General features: G+C 39.2%; 1 protein-coding gene across 2 annotated transcripts in view; it reads right to left on the reverse strand.

The window, feature by feature from the left end:
- The window catches only part of wt1b (WT1 transcription factor b), a 30,868-nt gene extending 23,582 nt beyond the window's left edge, over nt 1–7,286 (reverse strand). Inside the window, exons 1-2 of one of the 2 annotated variants that reach the window (XM_017708014.2) lie at nt 6,328–7,286; nt 2,677–2,787 (exon numbers count right to left, since the gene is read on the reverse strand). In XM_017708014.2, coding sequence (XP_017563503.1) covers nt 2,677–2,787; nt 6,328–6,703 — 487 coding nt within the window. In that variant the 5' untranslated portion in view covers nt 6,704–7,286. The remainder of the gene's footprint in view (nt 1–2,676; nt 2,788–6,327) is intronic. The other variant, XM_017708015.1, reaches the window with a different exon arrangement.
- Nucleotides 7,287–12,609: the final 5,323 nt, after the last annotated feature.

Raw genomic sequence — 12,609 nt, forward strand, 5'->3', positions numbered from 1 at the left:
GAACCAATGAGCCAATGAGCTCAGCAACTCACCAATCAGCGATCAGCGATTTTCTCATTGGAAAAATGGAAATATATATGCAATTTTTTTGGTGAATACATCCTTTCAAAATGAAAGGAATTGATGGTTAGAAATTAATTTAACATTGAGTTGCCATTTAGCACCATGCACCCCGACTCAATGAGGACTCGATTGCGGTCGCCCTCCGGCTTTTCACAGTCATGTGACCAGGCTCCCTATAAACTGGCTCTTGTAGTGCTATTGACCAAAGACAAAATTTGCATGTCAAAGTATACCAAAGTTGAACCTGAAGCTTTACAGAAGAAAACTTATGACATGATATTGCTCACCACAGCAAATTAAACAAAATTTATTGTGAATTTGCTTGCAAAACTTTGACTGCCAACACTAGTGTGACTGGGCCTTAACCAAACTTTTTGCCTGTGTGAAATTCATTCTTTAGACCACATCTTAGAGCACCTTAGTATTTTGTAACAACTACTAATCTTTTGAGGTCATTTAACCCAGCCATCCAGGCCAATGTAACAGCCAATTCTGTGCGCTATGTAACAGTGTTGCAGTAAATTCATGGCAACAGTAGAGGTGGGCAATGGGGCAAAAAGTGTAGCATCACAATAAGTCTGAAAGTTTTTACGATATACAGTGTGTGACAATATTTTTTTACTTTATTTGATGAGCTTGAGCAAAATAGTGAAACAAAATCAAAATCTATGAAAATAATGATTTGTATTCAACATTTTACACAATGAGCTGCAGAAAAGCTAGTTAAGTCCATAAATATTTGGACATTGACAAATGTATTATTTTAGCTGTCTAGCACAGCATACTGGAGTCGCAATGAAATACTGAACACAAGCTCAAAGCACAACCTTTCATTCTCACACATTGACACCTTATTTTTTCGAGGCTTAGAAGTATTCAGACAAACTAAAATATCCAAACGAAATTGTGTTTTTTAATAATTGGTTACAAATCCTTTACTGTCAATGACTGCCTGAAGTGCTGAAACCACAGACATCACAAGACACTGAGTTTCTTCCTTGGAGATGCTCTGCCAGACCTTTACTGTGGCACGCTTCAGTTTAGCTTGTTTTGCTCCCAGTTTTGCCTTCAGTAAGTCTGATTCATTTGATGAGGTTAGTTGATTGACTTGGCCATTACAAAAGTAATACCTTACAAAAGCCTCACAGATGATTCAGGTCATTGTGCATTTGCACTGTGAAGCACCGTTGAAACAAACTGCATAGCTGTATACACTTCAAAATTCATCCCTCTGTTTTTGTTAGTAATTATATCATCAATAAATACAAGGGAACCAGTTCCACTGGTAGCAGTACGTGCCTATGCCATAACACTACATCAGGTGAGGTGGTCTGCACTGGATCCTGAGTACTTCCTTCCCTTTTCCAGACTCTTCCCTTCCAATCGTTTTGGTACAAGGTGATCTTTGTTTCTTCTGTCCATAAGATGTTCCAGAACTGTACAGACTTTTTTGGATTTTTTTTGGCAAACTGTAATTTGGTCACCCTGATTTTGGTTTATGTCTTGTGGTAAACCCTCTGTATTTACTCTGGTTGTTACTTCTCTGATTGTTGACTTTGACATGAACCCCTGGAAGGTGCTCTTGGTTTGGCCAACTGTTGTGAAGTGTTTCTCTTCACCAGGAAAAGAATTCTCGGTTGTTTTCCTTCGTCCTCTGGGCCTTCATGTTTCTGAGCTGACCGGTGCGTTCGTTCTTTTGAAGAATGGACCAGATACCTGGTCAGACGTATCTGGTTTTGCTGTCTCTCTAATGGGTTTGTTTTGATTGTTCAGCCTAATGATGGTTGCTTCACTGCCAGTGAAGCTCTTTGTACTTCATATTGAGAGTTAACAGCAACAGATTCAAGCTGCAAATGCCATTTTTGAAATCAACTAAAGAAAACTTTTTTATCTCCGTACCTGGAAGTGAAATAATGAGGGAATAACATACCTGGTCGTGAATCAGCTCAGCAGTCAGTAAAACTGGTGGGCTATGTGTGGAAATGGTTGTAATTCCTACACTGCCTGATTTGGGTGTAAATATCATCAAATTAAAGCTGAACGTCTTCACTTGGTGCCCATGTTCATTATTTAATTTCAACTTTATGCTCTCTTTGTAATGAAATGTGCACCGACGATATCCACGATAAACTCAGAAAAGCATATTATGGCGTATTGTGAAGACGTTTATCACAATAACGACAAATATTGTAATACTGCTCAGTCTTTGGTGACAGTCATTAATGTAACAATACATTTATAACAGGTACGTTCTCGCACTCTTACACTCTCGGTCTAGGCGGTAAGAAAGTGTAGTGGGAATGGATGAAAGGGAGAGAGAAAAGCAGCAGGCTGGAGAGTGAATACTTATTTATTTACAGCATTCACTCTCAGTTTGACATCCTTAGTATGGCTTGGGGGTAAAAGGCTTTAGTTTCTCAATGGGTCTCTGAGATGTCAAACTCCTTCTGCTAATAAATTAACCCTCAACACACACACTCATTCTCACTCATACTGACCACGTGCTCACAAAATGTTACTGACAGTTATAGAATAATAAATTTAGAAAAATAAAGAATAAAAACGGGCGAGAGTTTAGACTGATCCGAATGTTTTCCACACCCGTGTGCTTACCCATGGTGCTTTGTGGAGACACAGCGTCCTCGTGTTTGAAAGGGTGTGAACACGGGAAAGGTGGAGAGTGGTGAGAGGGAGTGTGTCCATAATTCGGGGCACCATCGAAACCTGCAGGAGAGAGAGAACAAGATAGTGAGGAAACGGAGAGGAATGGGTATGAGAGACATGTTGAGAAATGGAAGAGTGGGAGCGATGGGGGAGTGAAAGAGAGAGAGAGAGAGAGAGAGAAAGAAAGAAAGAAAGAAAGAAAGAAAGAAAGAGAGACAGAGAGAGAGACAGACAGAGAGACAGAGAGAGAGAGACAGACAGAGAGAGAGAGAGAGAGAAAGACAGAGAGAGAGAGAGAGAGAGAGAGAGAGAGAGACAGAAAGAAAGAAAGAGAGACAGAGAGAGAGAGAGACAGACAGAGAGAGAGAGAGAAAGACAGAAAGAAAGAGAGACAGAGAGAGACAGAGAGAGAGACAGAGAGAGAGAGACAGACAGAGAGAGAGAGAGAAAAGGTGAAATTTCTTAAACTTTCAAATCCTCTGCGTGTTGTAGATATTGCACATTTCTAAGAGCGCTGAGCCCTGACAGTGAATTTCCTGTGGCGGAGTGGAAAGTTGGCTTTTTTCACAAGCACTCGCAAAAACAGATTTAAGGGTAATAAAAAATAAGTTACCAAAATCCTAATTCCACCAGAGCAGCCAGCACAAGCGCTGAATGCTTCATAGCACAGATGTACTTGTAGTACAACAGGGCAACTATATTGTTAAACACCTCTAATTCCTTTCTTACAGTCTCCCATCAGTATGTAATGACTGTGGCCTCTATAGCAGTGTCTGATATTTGATTACGTCACTGAGGACCAGCAGCCACCAATAATATTAGGCAATAATATCATGTTTTCCATTTATCGTTAGAACAAACCACTCTTCTGGTTTAGAGACACCCCCCACCACCCCTCCCCAAATACTGTGATTAACTTAGAAATACAACACAGTACAGGAGGAAAAGACGTTAGGACTTCCCATTCGTGTTGACTCTGAGGCAACTCCAGTTTGTGTAAGAACAGAAAATATCTGATAACCAAAACGTGCTGCCCATCGATTAGCCTCCTGATCTTCAGATTTCATGCTGTATGACTTCTGAATGACAGCGTTAAAAGTTGGGTTTTTTGTATTATAATGTTTATATGGTTCATGTACCAAGAAGAAAACCGAAGAAGTTTTTCTTCTTGGTTCATGGTTCATGTCCAAAGATTCTTCATGTCAAGGTTCATGTCCGAAGAAAAACAAGTATCCACCAAATAGTAACTTTACAGGAGAGGGCAAAAACATTCTTTAAGTTAATGAAAGAGATTTTATTCTAAGTAATTTTGTCATGTTTATATTGGTCCAATAACCAAGAACTTTTCACACAATGCAAAGGACAGCTGAGCTCAAATGACAGTGGACAGTGATGATATGTAAATAGCTCTGTTCTGATTGGCTGCTAAAAAATCAGTCTAGGCTAAAACACTTTTATTTGACTTTAAAAGAAATTTTATTATTACATTATACAGGTCCTTTAAAACATACACCCTGACTGTATGCACATCCCCCGCGGCTCACAATCCTCTGCAGTGTCCGTTTGTATAAGTCAAACCTGTGATAGCCCACCTAAAGACGGCCGAAGCCCATCTCCTTGCAGAAAGTATTTTCATCGCAGTTCTCAAAAAACAATAAACAACATCAGATATATGGTTCTTAATCTGCTTATCATCTATCTTTGTGATGGGAAATTGAACCCAACATCCTGTGGGACAGCCACTCGAGACCAATAAACTCCAACTATTAATCAGCAATATTGTCATTTTGACTTTGTTCTTCATTTAAAATCACAAATGAAATATCTGGGAACTAGAACGCAATAACAAAACGCTCGGATCCTTGTGCAAGTTCCCTGAGCTGGAGCAAGTCAGGAAACTTCTGATTTAAGTGAGGTCAAATTCAGAACACAGTAATTTTGGTTTGATGCTGAAATCTCAGGTTCAAAGCAGACAGTCTGTTCCCACTTGCTGTGGGTTATTCACTCGTGCCCAGCGTTATGTAAGTACACACACAAAACTAAACAAACACTATTTCAAATACTATATGTTAATATTTTGCTATATTTTATATTTCAAACATGCACAATGTGCAGCACACTGTATTAAAGATGCCTCAACCCCCAAAAATATCCACAACACATCAAAAAAAGCCACTGCGTTAGTTATGCTAAACGCAGCTGCTAATAAACCAATACTAGACCAATATTTTTTTCAAGCATAGTTATTCAAACTTAGCAAAACATAGTCGTTTATTCACTTTTAAACACTGAAATTAGCAAAACACAAAACACAATTATTATAAATGTTATAATACTATTACGTGATATTTGTGATATTTTTAGCATCTAATTAAATATACAATAGAAGAGGGGTCTTTTCTTAATGGTATCTTCTTAAAAACAAGTAAATGCATTAAGTGGTAAAGGAAAATATGAGGTATCATACAAGGATCATATTCATAATCCAAAAAAATAGTTAACTGTCCCCGTGTTCAACAAAGCGCTATGCTGAAACCCTTTTCCAGTATATATGAAGCACAGGGAGATTTTAGCATTGCAACATCCCACTCTAAACATCTGACCCTAAAGGTACTACGTCATCTTTTCAGCATCTAATTTAATATACAGCAGAAAAGCTTCTCCACAGCTTGAAAACTGAAACGACTGATATCATCAATCTTATGTCCTTTGTGCCAGAGGTAAAAACATTAACTGAATTATTTCACTTCAGAGATAATAGCACACGTATCATATAAGGCAGAGGTTTCTGAATGGTATTAACGCTCTACTACGCGCTACTCTAACAATAAAGACACCATAGGTCGGTTTCTTGCGTGCATGGTCAGCATAGCTTTAGACTTGTATCTCTAATGGTCAATCACTGCTGGCACTGAAACTTTGTCCACTTAATCTATACCCTGCAAATCAGGCCTGTGTGACCTTTTAAAGCATCTTACATTACAGTATACATCCATCCATCCATCCATCCATTTTCTAAGCCGCTTCTCCGTCAGGGTCGCGGGGGGTTACAGAATACAGAGGAAACCTTTAAGCCACTGATAGAATCATGTCCCTATTTTAGATTCTTATTCTTTGAGGCTGTGTGAGAGGTTAATAATTTGAGTGATGCATTAATAGTTCCAGGATAATACTGCATATATCGCTGCTGTCGGAAGAAAACCTCGTATCTCCAAAATGGTAACTTTACTGGAGAAGGAAAAAAGCTAAGTTTTTTACTTTTAATGTAAGTCAATGGAACCAGACTTTCTTACAAATCGTTTTGGGTCACTTCGTTTGGTCCGTTCATCATTAAATTTACATACAATGTAAAGGGGAATAGGTATTTTGAAATTCTGTGAAAAGTGGAGAAAGGTTTTCTTCCGACAGCAGCGATGTTATTAAAATTGGCCTAAAGTTCACTGGCACACCTTCCCACTCATATCTGAAACAAATGGAGTGTTTAGAATTGCGGCATCCCACTGTAAACGCCTGTCCACATGTACACTAAGTCTTCATGCACTTATTGAAACATGTACTGACCTTAACCGAGTTCACAGAAAACAGAGAAGAGTCGCTTACCCTGGTTCCGTGGAGCCGCAGTGTTGTCAGCACAGCCGGGCAAGTAAGGTCCGCTGGGGAACACTCTGCCCTGGGTGTTCGGTGCCTCTGGGAAGGCCCCGTGCCTGCAACCACCTGCCCCTGTCAACTGGCCGGAGAAGTGGACGGTGAAGGCCCCCAGGCCGCAGTGCGGGTCATTGTGGACTTCTGGCGCCCCCCAGCCTGGCTCCTGCTTGATGAAAGAGTGTGAGGGTAAGGCTCCAGAGTGAAAGTCCATAATCGGCCCCCACTGTGGAGCCCCACTGCTGTTGGCCCCTGGGATAGTGGGCACAGCGGGCAGCATGGCGCTCAAATCTCGCATGTCCGATCCCATCAGCCCATACGACTCTGTCAGCATTGAGGAAGAAGAGTGGCTCAGGAGCAACAGCCACGAACACCAAAGCTACAGCTAACAAGCAAGAACGGCTTCTTACACAAAAAGGCGAAAGATTCCTATGGTTAGAAATACAGTATAAAGATTCCAGCGGCCAAAAAATATAAGAAAACAGACTTCTATAAACAGACATACAGGAGAAATACTCCTATGGAAAAAACAGGAGACAGACCGTTAGGGCCAGAAATCAATCACAGTAAAAATAAAGGACAAAAAAGACCCCTAACGGCCAAAAATACAGCCGCTGAAAAGTGTCTCTTTAAAAACAGTTAGAAACCTTGAACCAAAAGCAGGAGAAATTCCTGCATAGTCAGTAGTTTAGAGTTACAGGCAGAGACCGTTCTTGATCCAACTTGACAAGCGCATGCAGTGAGGATGGACTGGTCCACTGGTCCACAGAATGAACTAGGAGTGAAGGCGTGTAAGGCAGGAGTAAACCCTCTCCTTTCTGAGTGCGTCTGGAGCTCGTCTGTGTCCGTCCGATCTAAAACATCCTCAGCATGGCCGGAGGAGGAGTTAGGCTAAAGTTGGGGAGAAATGATGAGCGCTTCATTAGCTTTAGTCATCTCCCAGGACAGCACTTTCTGTGTTCTGACTAATATCATGATGAATGTGTCTGTGTGTGTGTGTGTGTGTGTGTGTGTGTGTGGGTGAGGGTGTGGGTGCATGCCTGGGTACTTTTGCGTGGTCATGTTTTCTTTTTCACCACTGCACTTAAAAATAAAGTTAAAAAAAACAAATGCTACATCCACATGTTATTTATTCATGCTATAATTTCTAGTATATTGGTGGAAGCCCCTCTAGCAGCTCTAGTATTAATAATAATTGCATAATTTTCTTAAGAAATACAGTTACTGTGTGAAGGTTTTAGGCATCTACACAATTGACCTCAGCAGGGAGTTTATCACAATATACATCAGAATAACGTCACATTCATAATTCAAATAAACACAAAAACAATAAAAAGTAACAAGAATTTCTTGGGTCCATATTTTTCCTTGACACCTTCACAGCCGCCACAGAGACTTGTTAATATCATCAATTACATCATGAGCTCAATTTACTGAAGCACTGATTGGTCAAACCAGGAGTTGCTTATTAACTACATATAATACTGGGCTTCCTCGAGGAGAGGTTTGAAAATGGTTAAACAAACACACTGACATCCAGAAAATCACTATTATATATATATATATATATATATATATATATATATATATATATATATATATATATATGTAATCGTTAATATTCTAGAAATTTAGTTTATTAAAATATTAACACTTCTCAGCAAATAAACACAAACTACACAAATAAAGAGATTTTGAAAACGTGTCTTGGGTGCCCAAGACTTTCGCACAGTACTGCATGTCCTTGTTGATGTTAGTTAGACATCGTTGGTTAACTTTAGTTAATTATTTGTCATGTTTAATGTAAGTTATTTTGGCTCAGATAAAATTTCAACAGGTAAAATTCTGTGCAGCGCTGCATCTCTTACCTGACTGCGAGATGAAAGGAAAAGAAAAGGAAGGAAATTGCCTTTTAATAAAAGAATGTGCTGATTCTATTGATCACATCTGGGAAATCTATCAGATTCTGCATGATGACCCAACAGTTAGAACAGTAACTTTCTGATCTCTCTTCTCTCACTTCTCATTTCCTTAGAAAACCACTATGTGGGCGATTTCTCTTAATTTGTTTTTCTTAAACTTGCAAGTCATGCATTTTTAATAGGTTAAAAATGACTATAAAGACACTCCCTAGCAGTAAGCTATATAAAAAGTCAAATTTGAAAAAGTACAACCAAAAACATCATCATTGACTATTAAGAGAAAGTATTTTTGATGGTCAGCTGCCCAGCTGTGGGTCTTTAACTTGCGGGTAGATCAGAAATCAGAATTCACACCCTAAACTCTATTGAACCATTCAGAAGCTGCAGTTTACTAAGCTGGACTTTGACGTGGATGTGCAAGCGCATAAATGTCACTTTACCCAAACTCAGTGTGGTAACAAACATGTGAATTAAAAAGTAAATATTAACATTTCTACAGTTTAAAAGGAAACTACTGTCATTTAAATCTAATGTAAGATTCGGAGAATGTCAGTGCTTTTTTAATTGTGCTACAAAGTTGTTTACAGATCATAAATAAATGATTAAAGACCTACAGGACAGTATGTACAGTGATTGTATTATTTAACACCAATTACTGCTATTAGTTGATGTACTTATCAATTATCAGCAATTACTTTTAATCACTGTTTACAAATGGCCAGGTTTTTATTGCTTACAATGGTTCCGTTTTTAATGCCATTAGTTTGTGGTTTTCCTAAACACATAAGAGGTTCTTTCTCTTTCCATATCAAGTATCTGTAAACAATTTCAGTAATACCTTTTCAGTTCATAATGTGTTTTTCTGGTATCTTTACTTTCACAGCTTCCTCCAGGTGTCATCTGTCAGTAAAACGAGCCACCCGCCTTCACTGAGCTGAGGGAATGAAGTGGGGGAAATAAAAAAAGGTTAGTCATCAGTATCACTGACAGTGCAGAAAAATACCATAAATCCAGTGCAAGTATTTAAACATTCACAAAGATAAAGGAGAAAAACTGTGTCACTCTCTGGGATTTTGCCTTAGAGTGCAAGAAATGCACTGATGGCCAAACATATCCTCACCTGCTTGTTCTGGGAAACGTCTGGAAATAACCACAGGGATTAGTATGCTTTAAGTCAGCCACAACCACAGTGACCGCTATGAGAAACTGAAGCACACACAGTGTATCCGCATTCTGACCGTGCAGTGAGCCGCAACCAATGGCAGCACTAGAAATGTCATATTGGTATAAAATGTAGATGACAATTCCATAAATCTAATTCTGACAGACCAAAATAATTCCAAGCATTCAATGGCAACTTCAGGAATGTTTAAGTGGGCAGGCTGGAATTAATTTATTTATTCTATAGGCCATTGGGATGTAAACCTCTGTTCACAGTTCATCAGGAGAAGTTCTAATGCATCATGAAACCTCAAACTTTCAATATGATTCAATTAGATGTGATTATTGTGGTATTAATCGAAAGTATGTTTAAATGTTCACTGAATATGTAAATGTGTCTGAAGGAACTATTTGCACAGTGTTGAATACAGATAACAACAACAGCCTAAAAAGCTTTAAAAGCTTTTTTTAAATATATTTTACATTTGGAAACAGTGTGAGACTTTAACTATGCCCTAAAATAGCACATGCTTTATTGAGCATTATTACAATCAACTACAACTGATTATAATATTCTGAAATCGATGCAGTTGAATTGTCAAATTTGATGCATAACAATGCCTAATGACTTTTACAGTCCTCACATGCAAGATAAACTCATGTCTATTGTTCTAGTTCTCCAGTAATCACGTTCTCCGTGAATTAAACTTTACACAGTGGTCCACCCAAATTTCTGTCCTCTGTCGCCTATGCTGCCTCTAAATCCTCCAGCTCGACAGTAGCCTGTGCTGCTGGAATGAATTATTTGGGATGCAGCTCAATTAGTCCAGTGCTGATTCTCTGACTGCTTGGTCCAGACCCATACAGAAAGGTGGGTCTGGGACGGCTAAGGTTTAGTCTGAGGTTTTGGTGGGATGGATCGCACCCTCACCTCTCCGTCAGTACACATCTGGAATGCCTGTCTGGGAACATCAAGGCAGAGTGCCACTGACCCCCAGCTCAACTCTTCAGGGCCAGAGGGTGAGGGGGATGGGGACGTCAGAGTGAGTCCAGAAAAGACTGAGTCTTCACCCGTTGCATCATCTGGATTATAACAGAAGAACAGCAGGGGAATTCCTTACTCTGGAGAAGCTTTGACTAATAGCATGTCAGGCAGAATGTGCCAACAGTGTAACTAGATTTCAACTTCCAGTCAGTCAGCTTGACACTGTTTCCCTGTTTGTGGTTAGACTGCATTGGAAATGCCATGCCTTAAACTTACTTTATACCCAGATGAATAAAACATTACATCAAAACAATTTTGCCATTTAGTTTATTTTCTATTGATAATAATCGCAATCGTAGTTAATGTACAGTATTTGAGCAACAGAACACTCCAGGTCTTGTGTAAACGCATAACATCAGAAGTTCTATTGATTTCACACAACAGCTCTGAAAAATAAAGGAGAAATTAATGCAAATAATTGTAAAAGAAGCAAAGGATCAAATTCCTTCTATACTTAACACCAAAAAGTAGCTGCCGTTTACATTATGAATGCGGCCATAAAACTGTCACAATCAATTTGAGCTCAAGCTTTTAAAAAATATGCCAGATGAACCTGAATGCATTTTGACCCAGTCTGTCCATAAAGCGTTTCAAAGCTCATCTTGTTTCCGCATCTGGCTAATTTCAGTTTGTTTAGCCATTCTGCTGAAGGTCTGTTGTCATACTCTTCTTCAGAATCTGACCAAACAGGTCAAGAATCATCTTCTAGAAGTTATCTAATGTATCCATTTTCTGTTTTTGTGTGAGCTGAAATAGAAAATTAGTAACTATTATCATAATTACTTAGCAGCAAGTGATCAGTGGAATGATACAGTTAGGGCAAAAGAGATGCTGTTACCGAAATAACAGCATGGGTGGAACGCTTCCCAACCAATAAGACTGTGTCACTGGACTAACTGTTGTATACTTAAGCAATAGAAAATGAGAGGGAGTGTGTTATCGTGAAATAACATCATGGCTGTGATTTGGTCGCAATAGATCATCACAGCCGTGATGTTATAGCGATAATACACGACCTGGGAATGTTCTGTTGCTTTTATACAACAAGAAATGAATAAACTGGGCCGTGAACGCGGCGTTTAATACGATTTAATGTTGAGGCCCTTCCTCCAAATTATAGCTCCTTAACAAGCAGTGTGTTGCTATGTCAGAGTAATGAGCTCCACCCTCTCACTGCACAGCTAGCAGTTTGTTCTCCAGCTCCACGCAGACCAACTGACAGTTTGCGAGTTTAGTGTAGTCTCGTCTTCAGAGTCTGACTAAATCAGCTGTCGGTCAAATGTGATCTTAAAAGTGTCCGTTTTCTGTTTTTGCACAAAATAAGAAGCAAAAACGTTCAAATGGCTCGAGCGTCTCCTACAGCTGTCAGAGTCGTTGCTTAGCAACGGCGTCTCAGCAGAGTGATACAGTGTTTGTGAAAAACCTGTGATGTTAAGGTGAAATAACAGCACGGTTAGAACACCACTCAACCAATCAGCTTGCACGGCCGGAACTAACTGCTGTATAAATTTCCATATCATAAATCTGAATGAGACGAAGGTAAAAAGATTTCCAGTGAAAAACCTAAATCAGAAAAGTCTAAATCAGATTTAGTATGAAAATAACTTTTGCAGCCAGGTGAAGAATCTGTCACATAGTAAAATATTGCTGTTGTCGGAAGAAAACCTCATCAAAATGGTAACTTTACAGGAAAAGGAAAAATCCTGCTTTATTTTCAATGTAAGTCAATGGACCCAGACTTTTTTCCAAGTCATTTTGGGGCTTTTCTTTGGGTCCGTTCATCATGAAATTCACATTCAGTATAAAGGCCAACAGCTACTTTCAAATTATGTCAAAAACTGAAAAACAACAGAAATGAAGATACAAAGTTTCTTCTGACAGCAGTGATACGCAAAGAGTGGATTATTCAAAACAGCACAGGAAGTAAAACGGATGTTCACGTAAACGTGGAATACAGACTACAAAGAAATGCAAATGAAAACACAGCCATGAAGGTAAGTAGACGGCCAATCTCTGCTGAGCAAACCTCTCTCCTGCAACTCGAGTAGGGTCATACGGAGTACATCTTCAAGGACTCAGAGGCCCTTAGTTCCCTTTTTGTAAGTCAATCAC

Source organism: Pygocentrus nattereri, chromosome 7 (assembly GCF_015220715.1).
Source record: "Pygocentrus nattereri isolate fPygNat1 chromosome 7, fPygNat1.pri, whole genome shotgun sequence".
Lineage (NCBI taxonomy): Eukaryota > Metazoa > Chordata > Actinopteri > Characiformes > Serrasalmidae > Pygocentrus > Pygocentrus nattereri.